Source organism: Petromyzon marinus, chromosome 34 (assembly GCF_048934315.1).
Source record: "Petromyzon marinus isolate PM22_M1 ecotype Great Lakes invasive population chromosome 34, UKy_Petmar_22M1.pri1.0, whole genome shotgun sequence".
Lineage (NCBI taxonomy): Eukaryota > Metazoa > Chordata > Hyperoartia > Petromyzontiformes > Petromyzontidae > Petromyzon > Petromyzon marinus.
This window is the reverse complement of record NC_133700.1, coordinates 6,104,005-6,124,411: the sequence shown is the minus strand read 5'-3', so window position 1 is coordinate 6,124,411 and position 20,407 is coordinate 6,104,005. Positions and strand designations below refer to the sequence as shown.

Genomic DNA, 20,407 nt, shown 5'->3' with positions numbered 1-20,407 from the left:
TGGAAGGCGTTTAGTGTTACTTTTTGTGTGTGTGTGTGTGTTGGCCTGGGTGAGAAGCGGTGGCACAGTGATTAGTGCACCGAGACCGGCGACGCGAGTTCCAATTCCTACTGGCGACCAATGGCCGCGGCAAATCTTTGACCCCTGGGTCGCAACGGCCTTGAACGAGTACCTGGTGCGGTGTGTAACATCAGCACTGGGGAGACAAAGGCGGCCGGGCGTGGTGTTGGCCAACCCCACCTCGTGTGCCGTCATGGCCTGCGTAGGAGCTCGCGAAGAGCAAGCATTGTACAAGGCTATAACGGCGGGGGAGCTTTGTCTTTGTAGCGGCCAGTGGGGAGTAGTGGTTGACGCACTGCGCTTTGAACCCGGCAACCGGACGGAGGTCGCTGCCTGGCCCACGGCTGACATCAAGCATGTTCTTAAGTTGACTCGCCCTTCAACGAGGACCTGCAACAAGTGTGAAAACATCATCGCTGGGCAGACAATGGCCAGCCGGGAATGGTGACTGCACCACCCATCTCCCTCGTGAGCAGTACAGTCATTGAATAGGTGCTCGCTAACAGCACTTGTCCCGACAGTCTGCTAAAGGCTACACGGGGGTTCTTTGTATTGGTCCGAACACCTTTGTGCTGGAAATTGCACGTGTTCATGACGATAGCTGTAACGTTCAATAGGGCTATTGGTATAGCCTTTGTTGCCAAATGATACCACTTCCAAAAGCTTGGGTGGGGTAATGGGGTTGACCACTTGAAGGGAAATCGCATATTTTGACACGAATCATTCCGGTCCATCAAAAAGGGAACATGTTCACCAGCCACGCTCTGTCCACTGCTGTAGAGAACGCCTCCGCGTGTCGCCATCGTTTACGTTACTGCGATGCAGCAAGCCATGTGTTGTTCTGCCGTGGATATGCGTGCAGCGGTGTCAATTGGCTCCTTTGGCTGCCACGGTCATTAGGGGCCGTCCATAAATGACGTCACGCACCTGGGGGGTGGGGGAGTCAGACATTTGTGACGATGTGTGACGAGGGGGGGGGTTTGAGAAATGTGACGTCACATCACAATGCGCAACTTTAAATAAATATAGACAGCACGTTCTACTTATATTCTTGGTTCTTTCGGTAAAGTCACGTGGAAGGGAAACAATTAAATAATAAAAATATAAAACAATAAAATTATCACGACGTTTCGACTGCAACACAAGCAATCATCATCAGGTGTGTAAACCACAGCAATAAAATTTGAATAAAGTGGCGGTTTTTTTACGTTAACACCACGGAGAGCGATTTGGCAGTTATTCAGATGGACGAGTCCATCTATGTTCGGAAAAGAGGAGGGGGGAGACGAAAATAATGGATGCGGTCTGAAAGCCACCGTAAGCGTGAACAATCAATTAAGACCCGAAATGGTTTATCAAATCCTTCCAATGATTGCTAAGCCAGAATCCATCTTCTCGGTTAAAATTGTCTCTGTGTTTGTATATGTGGATAGACTCATGAACGAATCGCTCATGGTAGCCAGATGGCTTGCAAAGAACCTCTGTCTTGGAGAAGGCAATGTCATGTGAGCCTACTGAATTATAACAGTGATCTGCCATGGCCGAGGTGTTGGTCCTACCGTGTTTAGGTCTGCTTTGTGTTCACAAATGCAGTCCGAGACATGTCGTTTGGTTTTTCCAATGGATTTGATAAACCATTTTGGGTCTTAATTGATTCTAGATTTAAAGCTTTCGTGACTGCTAGGATCCATACTCTTTGGTTCTATTGATTGTTCACGCTTACGGTGGCTTTCAGACCGCATCCATTATTTTCATCTCCCCCCCCCCTCCTCTTTTCCGAACAGATGGACTCGTCCATCTGAATAACTGCCAAATCGCTCTCCGTGGTGCTGACGTTAAAAAAAAACCGTCCCTTTTATCAAATTTTATTGCTGAAGTTTTCACACCTGATGATGATTGCTTGTGTTGCAGTCGAAACGTCGTCATAATTTTATTGTTTTATATTTTTATTGTTTCCCTTCTACATGACTTTACCGAAAGAACCAAGAATATGAATGCCTGCAGTCACGAAAGCTTTAAATCACGTTCTACTTAATTAAATAGACTTTTTAATAAATGTTTTCTCCTACAACATCAGAGCAGCGCCACATTAAATACGCACTACAATGACAATAGTTTAAAGCGATTTGAAGCATGTTTTATTGGGGGGGGCAGAGCTTTGTGACATCATATTTGAGGGGGGGGTCTGAATTTGTGACGCCGTGTGATGAGGGAGGGGGGTGGGTCAAAAATCGTCCAAAATCGCGTGACGTCATTTATGAACGGCCCCTTAGGCGCGACTACGACTCATCATCATCATCCCTTCGAGCGACTTCGTTTGTTCTCCCCACGTTTCCCACTTCCGTCTCATTGTCATTCCAAGCGTGCACCGCTCTCTCCGTGCTACAGTGAGGGGAAAAAGTATTTGATCCCCTGCTGATTTTGTACGTTTTCCCACTGACAAATGATCAGTCTATAATTTTAATGGTAGGTTTATTTGAACAGTGAGATACAGAATAACAACAAAAAAATCCAGAAAAACGCATGTCAAAAATGTTATAAATTGATTTGTATTTTAATGAGGGAAATAAGTATTTCACCCCTCTGCAAAACATGACTTAGTACTTGGTGGCAAAACCCTTGTTGGCAATCACAGAGGTCAGACATTACTTGTAGTTGGCCACCAGGTTTGCACACATCTCAGGAGGGATTTTGTCCACTCCTCTTTGCAGATCTTCTCCAAGTCATTAAGGTTTCGAGGCTGACGTTTAGCAACTCGAACCTTCAGCTCCCTCCACAGATTTTCTATGGGATTAAGGTCTGGAGACTGGCTAGGCCACTCCAGGACCTTAATGTGCTTCTTCTTGAGCCACTCCTTTGTTGCCTTGGCCGTGTGTTTTGGGTCATTGTCATGCTGGAATACCCATCCATGACCCATTTTCAATGCCCTGGCTGAGGGAAGGAGGTTCTCACCCAAGATTTGACGGTACATGGCCCCGTCCATCGTCCCTTTGATGCGGTGAAGTTGTCCTGTCCCCTTAGCAGAAAAACACCCCCAAAGCATAATGTTTCCACCTCCATGTTTGACGATGGGGATGGTGTTTTTGGGGTCATAGGCAGCATTCCTCCTCCTCCAAACACGGCGAGTTGAGTTGATGCCAAAGAGCTCCATTTTGGTCTCATCTGACCACAACACTTTCACCCAATTGTCCTCTGAATCATTCAGATGTTCATTGGCAAACTTCAGACGAGCATGTATATGTGCTTTCTTGAGCAGGGGGACCTTGCGGGCGCTACAGAATTTCAGTCCTTCACGGCGTAGTGTGTTACCAATTGTTTTCTTGGTGACTATGGTCCCAGCTGCCTTGAGATCATTGTCAAGATCCTCCCGTGTAGTTCTGGGCTGATTCCTTACCGTTCTCATGATCATTGCAACTCCACGAGGTGAGATCTTGCATGGAGCCCCAGGCCGAGGGAGATTGACAGTTCTTTTGTGTTTCTTCCATTTGCGAATAATCGCACCAACTGTTGTCACCTTCTCACCAAGCTGCTTGGCAATGGTCTTGTAGCCCATTCCAGCCTTGTGTAGGTCTACAATCTTGTCCCTGACATCCTTGGAGAGTCTTTGGTCTTGGCCATGGTGGAGAGTTTGGAATCTGATTGATTGATTGCTTCTCTGGACAGGTGTCTTTTATACAGGTGACAAGCTGAGATTAGGAGCACTCCCTTTAAGAGTGTGCTCCTAATCTCAGCTCGTTACCTGTATATAAGACACCTGGGAGCCAGAAATCTTTCTGATTGAGAGGGGGTCAAATATTTATTTCCCTCATTAAAATGCAAATCAATGTATAACATTTTTGACATGCGTTTTTCTGGATTTTTTTGTTGTCATTCTGTCTCTCACTGTTCAAATAAACCTACCATTAAAATTATAGACTGATCATTTCTTTATAAGTGGACAAACGTACAAAAGCAGTAGGGGATCAAATACTTTTTTCCTCACTGTACAATGCGCATTGTTCAGCATTGTCAGTGCATGTCCACGTTTCCGATTCGTGTCCAAGCAGGTAATAGCCACTTACTGAAAGCTTCCATCTTTAGGCACGTATGTTGCTTTTCGTTCAGTACAGTTTTCGCGACTTTTGTTTTACTCTTCTTAGTTTGGGCCCAATGTCTTGAGCCTAATTTGGCAGTCTTTCGTAAACCCATCAATTTCCCTTAATTCATTTCCATGCACTGAAATTGTTTGTATGGTCAAAGTAAGACGTACAAAATTCCAAGGATGACTCACTCAAACAAGGCCTCGGAAAGCCAGGACAAAGGTGGCAACCCTCGGCACTTGCAACTATAAAACTGGCCACAACCGATAGCTCGGCGAAGTGGCTTATGTGGAAATGTATAGCAGCCAAATACTCTAAAGGAATGTTTCTAAATGTGGAGGAAATAACCCGGAGGACCCAGAGAAAAAGACACACGACCACGGGGAGAGAGACACGCAAGTTCCAAATATACAGCAGGCGTCAGTCGGAATAAAACTCACGACCTCCTGTATACCAGACGGGGGCGTTAACATCTCACCACCATGGCGCCCCCTTAATCGGATTCCTCCTGTATAAAGATTCAGATTTTGATAGAAGTGACTGAGGTGTGTGTGTGTTAAAGTGCCCGCCAAATTTCATCTTCCAAATGCTCCCAAAAGTATGTTTAGGATATACGGCTACTCTTGCTGTGTACGCACAAGTTTGAAAACCGTATGGTTGACAACCCCCAGGGTTATTCGAGAAACCTTGGTCCGGTCTTTCCCAAGCAGTTTCTAAGACATCACACGCACGCCCTCTTGAGTTACCTGTTAAGTATTGCATGCGTTCCCGACATTTTTGCGTGGCTTCATTTAAACGCGTTTATGATGCGCTAGCATACACCCAGCCTGTGTGTGCGTTTTGCAACAACTGTACCGCAAATGGCGTTTAACTGAGCAAAGGCCCCAAAACTCCAAGCGGCAAGAAACAAACGGCACTTAAACAAGTGGCGGATCCAAGAAGGGGGGGGGGAGGAGGATGACCAACCTCCACCTGGGATCCATAAAATTTGTATTTTACAAAGAAACAAAAAATACCTGAGAAAATGCATTGCACGTTTTTTTTTTAAATTACTATTAATTTAGGGCCCTATTTAAAAAATCTTGAAGCGTCAGGACTGCCGCCACCCCACCTCGCCCCGCCGTGGAAAGTTTTTTTTGTTTGAAATCTGCCTCTGCTTTTAAAAGCGTCGCAGATTAAGAGCTCCTCCCGTCTCTTGAATTCCAGGAGATGAGACGGCGGGCGGGGGATTCCAAGGTCTAAAAAACATCGCAAAGAAGAGCGCGTTGTCCTGCCCGCGTGGCCGTTGAACAGTAAACGAAGCAATCCGGTCCGTGAGATCGAATCCTCCACCACACGGCACTGGTGAAGGAATCGGCGAATGCAGTTTCGCAGAAACAGCGGTCACCGTGGTGGTAGCCATAGAAGGGTGACAAGGAGGCGACCGATCACCAGTTGGGCGAGATACTTGATGGCTGCTAGATCCATACTCTTTGGTTCTATTGGGTAAAGTCACGTAGGTAAAAAAATAAAATAACAGAAATCACGACGTTTCGGCCACAACACAAGCGGCCTTCATCAGGTGAAGGGACGAGACTGTCTGGAGGACAGCGCTGGAGTGAAAAAAGCCACGCTCAGATCACGACCTTTAAGCTGTGTGAGAAGAAACAAAGCGCCTTGACAAAGGAATCAGCATATAATTTAGCATTGAAATGGCTCATTGAAATAGCTAAGTTAAAGTATACACATCCGCAGAGGCACCCCTTGACAAAGGAATTAGCTAGATCGTCAATCAATCGGACCGAATGTCGTCACGCGCAGTGAGGTAATAACTGAGTACAGTATCCCAACCGAGATGTGATAACAGGATTGTACTTTCGGCAGAATGTGTGTATTGTAGAGTCGAAATCTTTGTTCGGAGTTAAAGGCGGAAGATTTGACACGGAAAAAGAAAACTATGCTTCTTCGATGAATCAATGCAATTAAACTAAAACTTTTTTTTTGCCAGATAAGGCCCACTGAGCTATGTAGCTGTTTTTCACAAGCGAGCTGGCCACAAATGATAGCTCAACGAAGTGGCTTATCACGTGTAAATTTACAGCAGCTAAATACTCTAAACGCGTGACGTTGTTTCTAAATGTGGTGGGGAAACTCCGGAGGACCAGGAACAAAATCCACGCGGCCACGGGGAGAGAGAGAGACCACGCAAACTCCAAATATACAGCAGCAGGCGTCAGGGTCGGGATAAAACCCACGATCCTCCTGTATACCGGACAAGGTAGTTAACATCTCGCCACCGCGGCGACCTTTGTGGAGTGCAACCCACTGCATCTTCACGTTGATCGAGGTATGTGGCCCAAATAACGTTGTGGTTGCAATAGGAGAACCGGGGTGACTTATTGTGATCGACCGCAGGCATGCCAAAGCTCGTACCAGAAGCCAGCTTTTCCACCGTTGTGTATTGTTTTGTAATTTTATCGTTGAGTCTGCCCACAAAACACATTGTACTCATTTATAATTAAAGGGCTCGGTCTCATCATTGGCACACAAAGGCTCATGGATACAAGACGGGCTGTAATATTAATGATTTTTCTAACCCTCGGGGGAAGAAAATTGATACATTTTTTTTGGTACGAGTTTCTGTTTAAGTGCTTCAGTGTCAAGCCTACACTGACCCATTGCACAACATAGATCACTCTGAATAAACAATAAGGGAAAAAGATGCATTTGTATTCGTTATACATTTACGTGAGTGTGAGCCTGTATGAATGTGCATGTATAGTACGGCAACTTTATATGCTGACCTGACAGCCTCCCCACGCCGTACGGACCGTGGGTGTTACTTGGCCATACTTTACCACGTCGGTCGGTTGCAGGTTGGTGAAGGCAGGGTGGTATAGATATTGGCGCATAGTGCAATACAACAACGGATTTTTATTCACTGCCTTCTGCTGACAACAGCAGCCTATAACAGCATCGCCACTCGAGAGACAAAGGAGGCCAGACGTGGTGCTGGCAACCCACCCTCTCGTGTGCCGTGCCGGCCTTCATAGGTGCTCGATTATAGCACTTGCCCCGACAATTAAGGCTATAAGGGGTGGTGGGATCTTTGTATGTATGTTGTACTTCTTTCGCACCGTACGTAGCCAACCGTGCTAATCCGAGGTCTTCGTGTTTGAGTTAGTGTCTGAATGGATGGTGGTATGTTGAAGAGATGCCACGGGGGATCAGCGAACTGAATAACCCAACCAATAACAGCTAATGCATATTATCAGATTAACATGATCCATTGTAATTGTTATTGCTACATTAACCCCGCTCTGGTCTTCAGACTTGATCGGCTCACAGCGATGACATCATCTTCACTCTTTTGAAGACCGAAACAGGAATACTTCATCACAATTCTGGCTAATCGCCTGATGAACCTGGTTGTAATCACCAGGGAAACGTCGCACTCGAATTGTAAATGTTGTGGGTTTACTCTCCAACACACCATCGTGCTGAAGTAGTAACTAATTGGCACGTTTTGTTTACGTAATGATCATTACTAATTGGCTGTCGGGTGGTGGAGGGCTAACGACACATTTATATTTACGCGATCTAACCCAACAAAACAATACATTGTGAATAATATTGGTCGCTGAAGCCGACTACTCCGTGTTAAATTGACTAACCTGAGACTCTGCTGATGCCCAGCGCGCTACCACCGCCTAACCCCTGCACGAAATCCTTTTTCGCGATCAGCCCCCAGGCAATTCAGCAGACACGCCAGCGACGTCCACTGCAACGGACGGCGTCACGTCGCCGTCGTACATATAACCGCACACAGTATATAATATAAGGTAGCGGTTTCGCAAAGCACGTGCGTCTCTGCCAGCTCGAGGGGCGGGGGCGTTGGGGCGAAGACGCGCATGGTACACGGGGCTCGAGAAGAAACGGGCCATTGTGCTGCAGAATTCCCATTGGGCTTGGCGCCGCTGGCTGGCACCCAGTGATGCGAGTGTGCAGCCGGTGGCAGCTGTCCTCCGTCGGCAACGGGAGGCAAAGAAGCGATGTTTTAGCCCGGCGGTTGTGGAAATGCACTTTTTTTATTTTTTCATTTATTCGGTATAGCCCTGTGGGCCATGAGGCTCTTGACTCGGGTGCAACCGCAACAAACAAAACATGAACAAAGACGGGCTGCATGTAATCCAGCACTGTCCTTGGAGGCAGCAGCGAGGGTTGGTGGACCACGCGAATGTTGTGAAGCGCCCTTCCCGTGGGCGTCGAGGTGCCGTATACCCTGGCTTGCCGTAAGAAGGCGATTCAGAAAATGAATGGGATAGAGTGTTTCTCCCTCGCCCGCGTGTGGGTTTTCCCGGGGCGCTCCGTTTTCCTCCCACATGTAAAACCTCATTCATTTACTGAAACCATCTTGATATATAGAGGACCGCAGAGCTTGGAAAATCGCTGTTGCCCGCTCACTGCCTGGCTGCTTTCCTGCATGCCGGTGGTTCCTCGAAATTCCAAGAGTGAGTGGATACTATGCTGTATCATGCTCACAACAGCGAGCAGTGTCTCTGGTGGATAAATTACAATCGGGTATAAACAACATAAGTGCAAGTGGTGCACTTGCTAGTCACCCAAATCTGTTGACCCGTAAAACCTGGATCTGTCCTGTTGACCCTTGCTAGTAATACCGGAACTCGAATCGCCTTCAAAATGCACCTAGCCTGGCACAAGCGAAATGGCGATGTCAGTGGCTAGCTGGTGGCTCTAGCGTTTACGCGTCAACATCAATAATGGAAAGACAACGGTGTCTGGACTGACCGTGGATAGTGGTGACCCATTCACATCTCTGCATGTGTTCGCTGTCCACTAATAAGACTTTCGTATGCAAATAGAGTGGCATCTTTTAACACAGATGTGAATATTCTCACGCGCTTAACGTTAACGAAGTCCGGAAGGTTAAGAGACTAAAAACACATTATTGTTTATGTTAAGGTACTGGCCAAACGTTGGTGAAGTATGGTCATATTTACTGTCACGGCATGCATGGCCGTGGTTGGGGGAGGGAGGGAGGGGGGCATCATCCAACAGTGGAGTGACTCGCGCTCAATTCGACTCGGGAGGGTTTTTTTTTGCAAAACGACCGCCAGATGGCGAGCCACGTTCGTCTTAAACAATGAGGATCATTACATACGAGGACATTTACCAATGTGAGACTTCCACTCCCCACTCCATAATCACAGATCGCCACTGCCCTCGATTACTATAATAATGTGCCTCTAACGCTGTGGTCACGGCGATTAGTAAAATCAGTGTGTTTTTTTAGGTATTTACACTTATTTTGTAGTAAAGACATTTTTTTTGTCTCTGCAATATACGGGGTGATCCGTTTATAGATACCCCACTAAAACAAAAAAAGGATAAATTATGGAGGAATCTATATTATATTTAAAACGCATCTTACACGACTCCCGCCACCAACTTCAATACAATATTACATGTTTCAGCTAATTTACACACACACATATTCACACGCCTAAAGACATATAGAGGCTATCGAGGACTGCCTGCTGTAAACTCTCACGGGTTGTCTCAGGAAAGTTTTAATTTGACACATACTCTCTTATAAGCCTCCGATTTTTACACGAAATATAATTGTTGGCATTTGTGGCGCTTAAACTTGATTTGTTTCCCCTTGCTGTTCTAAGTCACGTGATAAACACACACACACGAGCCCCATTCCTCGGTGAACCAAGTAATTTGCCTTCCGTGGAGCGCCACACGAAGGCCAATAAATAGAAATGTGCACAGCGCAAAGTCAAAAGCGTCCGCTGATATGAGCATGTGGCTGCACTCATTGCTGTTGGCGGCCCCAGAGCCAGTGGTGGGAATTCCACATTGCCATGGTAGGGGCGCAGGATATCCATGGGTGGGGCGGTGGGATTAGTTGTCGCGGCCTCCTGCAAAGGTGATGTTTATAGACCGCGAATGGGATGACGGCCGGAGGCTTTGAACGAGACGAGAGGTCCACAAAGGGGCATTATTAATGTTCGTTTCATGCCACAGAACATACATTTGTGTACACAATACACCTTGAGTCACAGCACACACTCACTACAAAGTCCGAGTACAGTGCAGTACTCTCAGCATCACATGTATGCTCAGCAGTTGGTAATAAGTAATAATTTTAGTGTGGAATTTTAATGTCATTGAATTAGAATATTATAATGTCATTTGAACGGCATTTTAAAGCTTCAATATATAGTATTTAGAAGTGTTTAACAATGTAATATGGAGATAGGTGGCGCTGCTACTTTAGTCCATTATCACGTTGTCGGAAGTCACAATGGACATATATAAAGACTTACCCTCGTCATGAGAATGGGGAATTTCCAACATTGGCTCTGGGCCACCAACCAATGGGACCGTCGATACTTGGCCCATCGGAGAAGAATTCTATTGTTGACTGGTCTCTGAACGGTAAAATAGATTAGGTCCGATCATAATGACAGCAAATCCATTGTTGTACCGTACTTCTATGCTCCCATGTATGTGCTCCCCGCCTTTACACCTCTAGCGCTGACCAGCGTGGTGAAGTATGGTTTCAGTAACACTCACGATCCGCAGGGCATTCGGGGGTTGGGGGGGGCTCATCCAGCAGTGGATTGACACAAGCGTCTATAGATGTACTATGATGGGTAGCGTTTGCAGAACATCAACTGTGGTTGCAAAATGAAATAGCCTGGGCACGGCCATACGAATGTGGAATTGTCACCGTTGGCACAGGAGCCCACAGTCCATTGGGCCACAACAGAAATCGGTAACCACATAAGGTCGCAGAACTTTAATGTGCCCAATTTATTTATACGGCCAAATGAGGGTCGTGACTCAATTCACTGTTACTGGCCACATCCAGAGATTATAATCACGAAAGTCACGTGGTGCCTCAGGTGACACTGACAAAGTGAAATACGTATCCCGTTCAACTCCGTCTGGACTCATGGACGTGTCACCTGCGATTATGAGCACAGCCATACAGATTCTCGCGTGAACATTCAGCGATACTGCGATCAGATCTATTATAATACAGTAACATGCGCTACAGTAATAATGAATGCAATGGTAATGCATTTACATGCATAATACGTGCATTAAATGCTATTCTCAGCACATAATGTTATCACTGCCATTTAACCTTTGAAAGGCTTACAGTACTCATGGTTAATAAAAAAAAAATTGCCTGATTGAAGACAATAGATGTGTATGCGTGAAATTGTCAACGATTAATCAAGTAGACCGGATAAAGTCTCATGCTTACATTGTACAGTTATCCATTATTAGACTAGATAAAATGCGTTTGTGCTTTCGCTACGTTGTCTCCACATGAAGGACGCTTGTGTTGCGCCCGAAACGTCGTGATTTAATTTAGTTTTCATTTATTTTTTTACCTACAGTACGTGACTTTACCGAAAAAAACCAAAGAGTATGAATCCTTGCAGTCACGAAAGCTTCAAATATACTATTAGATCAAATGCATTTATCATAATGCTTCATTGGTATTCAACATTGGACCATTGTATATAAACCACGCAAAGTCGCAAGTTTAATAATGTGTCGTTCACACTGGCCGTAATGAATAGCACATACATTAATTATAGCAACCAGCGGAGGGAGCTTAAGTCGCATTCAATCGTATTCAGTGTCACACTCTTCCACGGGAGGCGAATTACTTGGTTCACCGGTGAAGAAGCTATATGTTTGTGTTTAGTGCAACACTTTAAGCCATCTGCAAGTTTGGGGCTAACCATGCCCTACGAGTGGAAACGATCCAATGTAAGTTTCACGTTTTGTCTTACGGGGCGAGACATTGAGACACGACGTAGTCTCATCATCCATACCACAACCCACTGTTGACTTTCCACAAAGTGGTTACCGATTTACGAATAGATTATTGGTGCATCAAATCACCCAAGATGCACGTGTTGGTGCCGTATTAGTAGCGGGAGCGGTGGCGCAGTGGTAAGCGCGCTGTGAACCCGGAGATGTCAGTTCCGATTCCCGCTCAAGGCAAACACCAGTGATGATTATCTGAACCGGTCCTGGGCCTCCCCTTGGTCGACTGCATCAAATGAGTACCTGGTGCGGTGTGTAAACATCGCCACTCGGGGGAGACAAAGGCGGCCGGGCGTGGTGCTGGCCACCCACCACAACAACCTCGTGTGCCGCGCCGGTCTTCGTAGGTGCTCGCTAACAGCACTTGCCCCAAACGTTTAAGGCTACACGGGGGGCGAGAGGGTCTTTATATTCGCAGTGTCCATGAGCGGGCATTGTCGTGCGCACAGGAGAAGAGAGACAGGCACGGATGAGGGAGGAGGAGAGCGATGGGGGTGGGGGAGGTGCGTTTGGCGGGTGATGTGTGATGGAGGCAGGCAAAGAGGAGGAGGGGGTTAGGTGGCTGGCTTGGGCTGCGTGGGGCGGGCGGGTTGAGTGGCTGTACCACGGACGGCGAGGGATGAGAGGTTGTGTTGCGCGTCTGTAGACGGGGTAGACTAAATCGCCTCTTTCTGGTCTTTGTCCTGTGCGATGCTCGGCAGATTCTTCATTTACATAGAATAGGCTTGCGTCTGCCTGCCGTACGCGCGTGTCTCTCCGTGTGAGTCTCCTTCCTGCGCGTGTGCGTTCTTTTTTTTAAACCCTCATTGGGAGACCGCTTCTATTACAGAGACAGAGAGAGAGACGGCACGCACACACGGAGAAGAGAGGGAGAGAGTGAGAGAGGAAACAGGAGGGAGAGAAATACGGGCACGAGTAGAGGGACAGGGAGAGAGAGAGCGATAAAGGGTGATCATGATGACGATGATGAGAGAGACGAGGAGATAGACGAGAGAGCGGCTACGTTGCAACACAGACGCATCGAGACCAGAGCGAGCGGCAGACGCTGTCGCACGTTAGGGCGAGAGAGACAGGCGCATATGCACAGACAGACAGAGAGAGGACACGGACACACACAGACGGACAAGACAGAAGACACACGGAGAGAGGAGCGAGATAGATCCACGGGACGCAACAATGAGCGGAGCGACCAGCCGTCATTCCACAGCCTAGACACGCGCTCCGCGCAGCACCAACGCAGCATCGCTGAGCACCCGCCGGCGAGGCATTCTCTATCCACTGCTGGCGCCCATCCGCAGTTTTGGGGGGGGACACGAGGAGGAGACAAGCGCCGGGAGTCGAACCGAGAGGAGGGGGCCCAGCGGACGCGTCGCGCGAGACGATTTGAACGTGCGGCGGCGATGAGGTTCCATCCACACCGCTTCTTCCCCCGTGAGTGAATTCAGCGGCCACCGCTCTGTACATTTAGAGACCGAACATCGGCGAGAGGCCTCCGGCCGGCCATTCCTCCTCCTCGCTCCTCGTCTCGCCGAAGGCAGCTCTCGTCCGGTTCGCCGTTAATTAAAGAGAGCGCCGTGGTGATTTCATTCTCGCTTGTGTCGTCGTTTGCCCTCCTACACTGCTCCTTTAAATCCCCCCACGGCGCCCCCAACCTCTACCCACCGCCTGTCGCCTCTTCGTCGTGCCACCGGTCGCGTATTCTCAACCTCACTGACGTCGCGACTCGGGCGCGAAGGAGGATGGCGGTGGAGAGGATTTGGGTGAACGTCATCCCGTTGACAGTCATCGAGGAGGGGATGCACCGTCGGCCCTGAGGTCCACAACAACGTTGCAGCGAGCGAGGTGGGGGGGGGGAGGATCCAGGCGATCCGAGGGAGAAATTCGCTCCCGTCTCTTCCACTCCAGTCTCAACGCGCGTCCTGTCGATCCGTCCCGTTGAGGAGGAGAGGGTGGCACGTACTGGCGAGAAGTCCGGGCTACGTGAAATTTCTGTTTTGTTTAAAGGCCGGCGGTGGTCGTGACGAACACCGATCCGCCGGTGGCACACAGCTTGGTTTGAGGCCGCGTCGATTGGTGGTGGTGGCAGTGGTGGGCGAGCGGGCGGGCGGGCGGGCGTGAAGTTTGCCTTGGGGATCGGTGGACAAAGTGGACACGATCGGGAGTGGCTTCCATGGCTTTAGGGCCGGTGGCGGTCTGAGGCCCCGGGGGGATTGTGTGTGTGTGTGGGGGGGGGTTGCGATGCAAGCACGGTCAGCACCATGTCCCGCCCTAACAGTGTGAGCCCTCCGAGCACCGCGCACGCTCCGCACGCAGCCACCTCCTCCACCCCTCGGCCTCCTCCTCCTCCTCAAGAGCAGAGCACCCGACGCGCCTGGCCCGAAGAAGAGAAGAACGGCATCGCCGTCATGGACACCAAGTACAACGGCATCGACCACGCCAGGCTGGAGCACAAGAAGAGCCGCTGGCGACGCGGCGGCGGCGGTGGCACGTCCTCCCATCACCACCACCATCACCACCACAACCAGCAGCAGCAGAGATCCGTGCGCTCCAAGCCAGCGTGGCAGGACGAACCGGGCCGCGGGAGGCACGGCGTGCGGCCCAAGTCCGTGGAGCTGGGCCTGGAGGAGCGAGGCGACGACGCTCGCGGCGGCGGCGGCGCCGTGCTCGGCGACATGGACGCCCTCGACGTGGCCTCGCTGGACAACGCGAGGCCCGGGGACGGCGCCAGCTGCTGGACGAGCGTCCTGCAGGTGTTCCGCTCCAAGAAGTTCCAGCCCGAGAAGCTGGAGCGCCTCTACCAAAGGTACTTCTTCCGGCTCAACCAGAGCAGCCTGACCATGCTGATGGGGCTGCTGGTCCTCGTGTGCAGCGTCATGCTCACCTTCCACTGCCTGGCGGGCAAGTACGACCTGGCCTACGTGCTGGTGCTCGCGATCTCGATCGGCGCCTTCCTGCTGCTCATGGTCCTCTGCAACCGGAACGGCTTCCACCAGGACCACATGTGGCTCGTGTGCTACACGGTGATCCTCGCCATCGGAGTCATCGAGGCCATGTCGGTGGTGAGCGTGAGCCCGCGCAGCGCGTCCGACGGCATCTGGTGGACCGTGTTCTTCGTGTACATGATCTACACGCTGCTGCCCGTGCGCATGAGGGCGGCCGTCATTAGCGGCATCGCGCTGTCCACGGCGCACATGGTCATCTCGTGGAAGAAGAACAGCCACGACGTGTACCTGTGGAAGCAGGTGGGTGGTCGACGGTTGGCGGTCACTGATTCATCAAAAAACCCAAAAACGTAATATTTTTAAGATCATTAACCAGAAATGCTTCCGTGATTATGAAGGCTCCGTTTCAGAAAAGTGCTGCTTTGGAATACCGCACACAAATGATTTTTTTGCTTGCGTTGAACAGGGTCCCCATATTCTATACAGAGCGCTCTTGCCAATAACCATCAAGGTAATCTCCCAGCATTTGACATCTGCAAATGCGACCCAGAAGCTTGAAACCAGTCCAGAGTTTGCTTGCTGTATACAAGTGCTGCTTGATATATTGGTCTGGAAAGCCAATAGGCTGATGGACTAAAACGGAATGCACTTTTGCTTATATCCACTTCGGAATGTTGGGCCAATTTTGAAAGGTTTTTCTTTCGCCAAACTTCCTCAGCAAGGCCCTCTTTAAAACAATTATGCGTGGGTCTTAGCAAAGCTTTCCCACGTAGTTGAAAGGTTTTTAATATATATTTTTTTGCTATTGCACGAATGTGTTTTAGTGTGTGCATGTGTGTGTGTGGTTTCTTTTTCCTCCCCCGACGTTTTAATTGCAAGTCTTAGACCGTTTAAAACGTTTTTGTGCCACTGCGTAGGGAATTGACATCTCACCACACGCCGCTCTACACACACACACAACACATGCACACCGTCGTCGTCACGTTTGGCGCAATGGCTCGGTAGCGTCATACTACAGTGCAAGATCATCTCTGGATGCGGCTAAGGTCACGCTTTATTTAATAATGTGAACAGGAAAAAAACTAAAAAAAAACTTGATACTCATGGATTCCCAGCATCGTTGGTTCGCAGCTGCCAGGCGAGGTGACATTGGCCAAAAAAACGCACATCAATTCGCCGTCATTTATTTATGCAGGTGAGGGGGCACTGATATTTGAGATTCTTTATCATATATGGGAAGGAGATCCGCTTCCACGAGAGATCGAGGCATTCTTCGCTGGGGGCTTGTTGTTTTGCATGATCCCACGTGCTCTTTATCATCCTGTCAGATTTTCTGTTCGCCGGTTTAATTTAAAAGCGCATCACGGGTACAGTTGCGTCATTAATTGTAATCAGCCGTGGTCGATCCACTGCTGCATGAAGGCCTCCCCAAGCCACCGGCCACTTGCAACGTAACAATCCAACTAGCACCTGCGTGCTAACAAACTTCGTCATTCCATCTCCTCAGTGAACGGCCCCTCGGACGTGTATTGTTGACTATTTTGGCACTTGCAGTGTTATTTTGTGAACAAATGCACGCCTTTATGAGCCAGAATTATCACAGCGCAATGCGCAATGAGTTTTAATTTTGAAAACCCTGATTAGCGGAAGCGAATCTAAATTGGGAGGATGAGTTCAAGTCCCGTCGTAGAACGGGAATCAACTCGGCCGCTTGTCTGCCGAGTCCTGTGAATGCAACACCAGTGACGATTATCTGAACCCGGTCCTGGCAAACCTTACCAATTGACCACGTCGGGTGGTGGCAGGCTCAACGACACATTTATATTTACGCGATCTAACCCAAAAACCTTTGATAGATAATATTGGTCGCGAAAACCCACGACGTGGTGAACAGAGGCATGCATTTTATCCGGAAAGCAGATACGATGTCAAATTCGAAGCAGCCTGCCACTTAAAACATCTCTCGGCTTTACACATTCGCCAGCTAAATTATACCGCCAGACATGGATAACAAGTGCTTGAACGGAGTCCACGCAGAACATGTTTGGGCACTTTTAGCAGGTACTGTAGCTATAATATTTCCTGCGTGCACCCACACACGTGTGTGTGTGTGCAACAAAAACAACAACAACAAATCCCGGTCCGATCGGAGGATGTTGTTGATGGCCGTGGTACATCGCGTGGCCTGAATGTGACAATCGCTTTTTTTGTGGGTCCCCATTTTGTTTTCACAACAACGCCACAGCGTGTAACGCAGCTCGCTCGCTCACTTGCTCCGCGTGTGCGCGTATGTGTACCTTTCTGGAATGCTAGATACATCCCACTGTCTAGCCTGGGATCTAGGACATATTTACACGCGCGCACACACGTGAGCTCTCGCTCTCTGCACTTGCATCGGAGCTCTTTAAGTTAGGTGGGACACTTGCATATAAACAGAGACAAAGATCCCCTTAACAGACTGTTGGGGCAAGTGCTGTTAGCGAGCACCTACAAAGGGTGGAACGACGCACGAGGGGGTGAGTGGCCAGACACCCACGGCCGACCGCCGTTGTCTCCCCAGTGGCGATATTTTTACACACCGCACCGGGTACTCATTTGACACTGAGTCGACCCTAGGGGAGGCCCAGAACCCCGGTTGAGATCATCGTCACCGGCGTTGGCCGTGAGCGGCAATCGAACTCGGGTCGCCGGGTTCGTAACGCAGCTACGCCACTGCTCCCCACTGACGCGTGCGGTTCGTGACCATGTGCGCGTGTCAACAATAACATTTGAATCGGTGCTCTCGAAGCCACGCGGGGCATTTGTTTGGCGATCATCGGGCACGTGTCGAGGTGCAACAGAATCGTTGTGCACGTGAACGCAGATAGAGATCGGGGAAACAAGCACAACTCAAAAGCGCACGCGGTTCGGAAACAAATCGGGCCCCGCATTTTCTGCACGTGAGTGTGCGCATAACGAAGGGACAGAGTTTGACCATTGAGTTACGTTGCAATATAATTAAAGGGTGCCGGCAATGCCAACTTTCACACACACAGTTAAGGATCCCCCATATACCTTTAACAGACTTTGGGGGCAAATACTATTAGCAAGCACATACACACACGCCCACATATTCACACACGCTCAGAATACAGAAGTCCCAGCTATGAATTAATGATTAAGGTTTTTGCAAATTGGTTGTCCCCTGCAGTTATTTAGTCGCTTTTCACCGTGTAAATGGCCCAGACTTTGGCCGTGTCAGATTTACCATTAACCGAGCACTGGCTAGTTGTGTTTGCAGTGTGTGTGTGTGTTCGTCTGTTTGTGGGGAGCGGTTAGCGCGCTGCGCTATGAACCTGGCTACCCGGGTTCGATTCCCGCTCACGGCCAACACCCAGTGACGATTATCTGAACCGGTGGTGGGCCTCGCCTTGGTCGACTCAGCATCAAATGAGTACCTGGTGCGGTGTGTAGTAAACAATGCCACTAGGGAGACAAAGGCGGCCGGACGTGGTGTTGGCCACCCACCCCCTCGCGTGCCATGCCGGCCTTCGTAGGTGCTCGCTAACAGCACTTGTTCCAACAGTCTGTAAAGGCTATACGGGAGGTCTTTGTATATGTCTTTGTATGTATGTGTGCTGGGCTTTCCTCCCTCCCCAACTCAATTGCATTGGTGGCACAGTGGAGAGCACAGATGGCGCACCTGCCCATCACATCAGTTACCTATAACGCCTGGGTCTGTCCTGTGACCTCCCGGTGAGTCTTGACACACTCGCCCTCGAAAGTTCACCCAGCCTGGCACAAGCGCTTTGGCCGTGATGACGTCTCCACAACTCAGTGGCAATTGGTGGCCGTTGCCCTTGTTGGTGCGAGCGCAGACTCTACAACAGCGGTGGGAAACCTCGGTCCCACGGACCTCATGCGTCCCGTGGGCACCTGGTCTCAGTGTCTCTCGCGTGGGGTCATGATTAGCGCACATGCACCGTGTCGAGCTCCTGGCCCACCGAGGTGAAGGAGGGCCGCTCGTGTGGCCCACTGAATCGTCTGCGTTGCTCGTCGCCACCCTACAAGGTCAATCGAGAGATGCCCATCTTTTGCGCGCACGAATTTTGTGTGTGCGTCCGTCTGCGTTGGGAGGTGGCTCTTAGGCAATGCCACCCCGGGGTCTGATTCCTGGTCGTGATGTAACATCAACAATGTCAAACGCGCGTCTTGACCTTGCCTGAGAGCCTCCCTTTGGTTGACTCTGCTTAAAGTGTGTACAACGTGTGACTGTCCGTGCTCGCCGCTTGGGAGAATGCAGACGGATGGGCGAGCGTGGTGCTGTGCCAGCCTTATTAATAGGTGTTCGTGAACACCGCCAGCTCCGAGTCGTCAGCTTATCCAGGTTAAACGGAGATCGCCGAGTGTGTTGTTTCGGGGAGTGGTGGCATAGTGGTTTGTACACTGCACCGCAAACCCGGTGACACAACTTGGATTCCCAGCATCGGCTAACATCACTGGCCAAGTGGTTTCAAAACCTGCCCTATGTCAACTTAAACTTAAATGAGTATCTGTACAATGTGAAAACAGAATGGAGAGACAAAGGCTGCTGGGCATGGCATGGGAAACATCACCCCATTGTGTGTTGTGCCAGTCTTAAAAGCTGCTCACTAACAGTACTTGCCCCGACATTCTGTAAGACTGAGGGATCTTTGTGTTTGTGTTGTAGGGTGAAGAGTAGCAGTGACGCAACGTTTAGCTTACCTCGTACCTGGGTTGAAATCCTGGCTGTGATTTGTGTTTTATCTGAGACTTGCTTTCAATCTTTTCGGCCTTAAATGATCACCTGGTGTGAGGTGTGGACATCAGCAGGTCTGTGTTTCTACATTAAATAAAATATATATTTATTTTATTCCATTAGCCTATTGGCTTTCCATAGTAATATTATCCCAGCAAGGTTACGTTTAAATAATCATACTTTGGTCCGGTTTTGACCTTCATATGGACATCACCGATCTAACAAGGGGGTCTATTTATTGACCTTTTTACCAGGAATTCTCAACAAGATCGCTTAACAAGCGCCTGCACGTGTTCACACCGTCTCCACCACACAGCCTGGAAACGCTGTCGTGTGCCGTGCGATCCTGAATTTAATAGGCGCTCGCTAACAGCGCTTGCGCCCGGCGGTATGTCATTCGTCTGTGATAAGGGGTATTAATGTTTGTGCTTGGGGGGAGCGGTGTTTATTGTTATAAAGGGTCCCTTTAGTAGCGTGGGTTTATCGATCGATGCGCGCAATCCTTGCGGACTCTGGCATTCGACATTTGGCCGCAAGTGACAAAGCGCCTATGAGAGTCGTTAGCTTTAAGAGTGGTCCTTGCAATGTGAGGTGGTTCATATGGTGACGAGTCTCATGCCCGTGTCTTTTTTTTTGCGCAGAATTAGCCTCCTGCTTTGGATGCTTGGCCGAATCATGTTTGTTGGAGGTTTCACTGCCGAGCGCGA

At 49.3% G+C, this 20,407-nt stretch overlaps 1 protein-coding gene across 1 annotated transcript in view; it reads left to right on the top strand.

The window, feature by feature from the left end:
- Positions 1 to 12,588: 12,588 nt before the first annotated feature.
- ADCY5 (adenylate cyclase 5) overlaps positions 12,589 to 20,407 on the top strand; it is a 211,057-nt gene continuing 203,238 nt past the window's right edge. Inside the window, exon 1 of the mRNA XM_032965498.2 lies at positions 12,589 to 15,241. Within this exon, the coding sequence (XP_032821389.1) occupies positions 14,258 to 15,241 (984 nt within the window). The 5' untranslated portion in view covers positions 12,589 to 14,257. The remainder of the gene's footprint in view (positions 15,242 to 20,407) is intronic.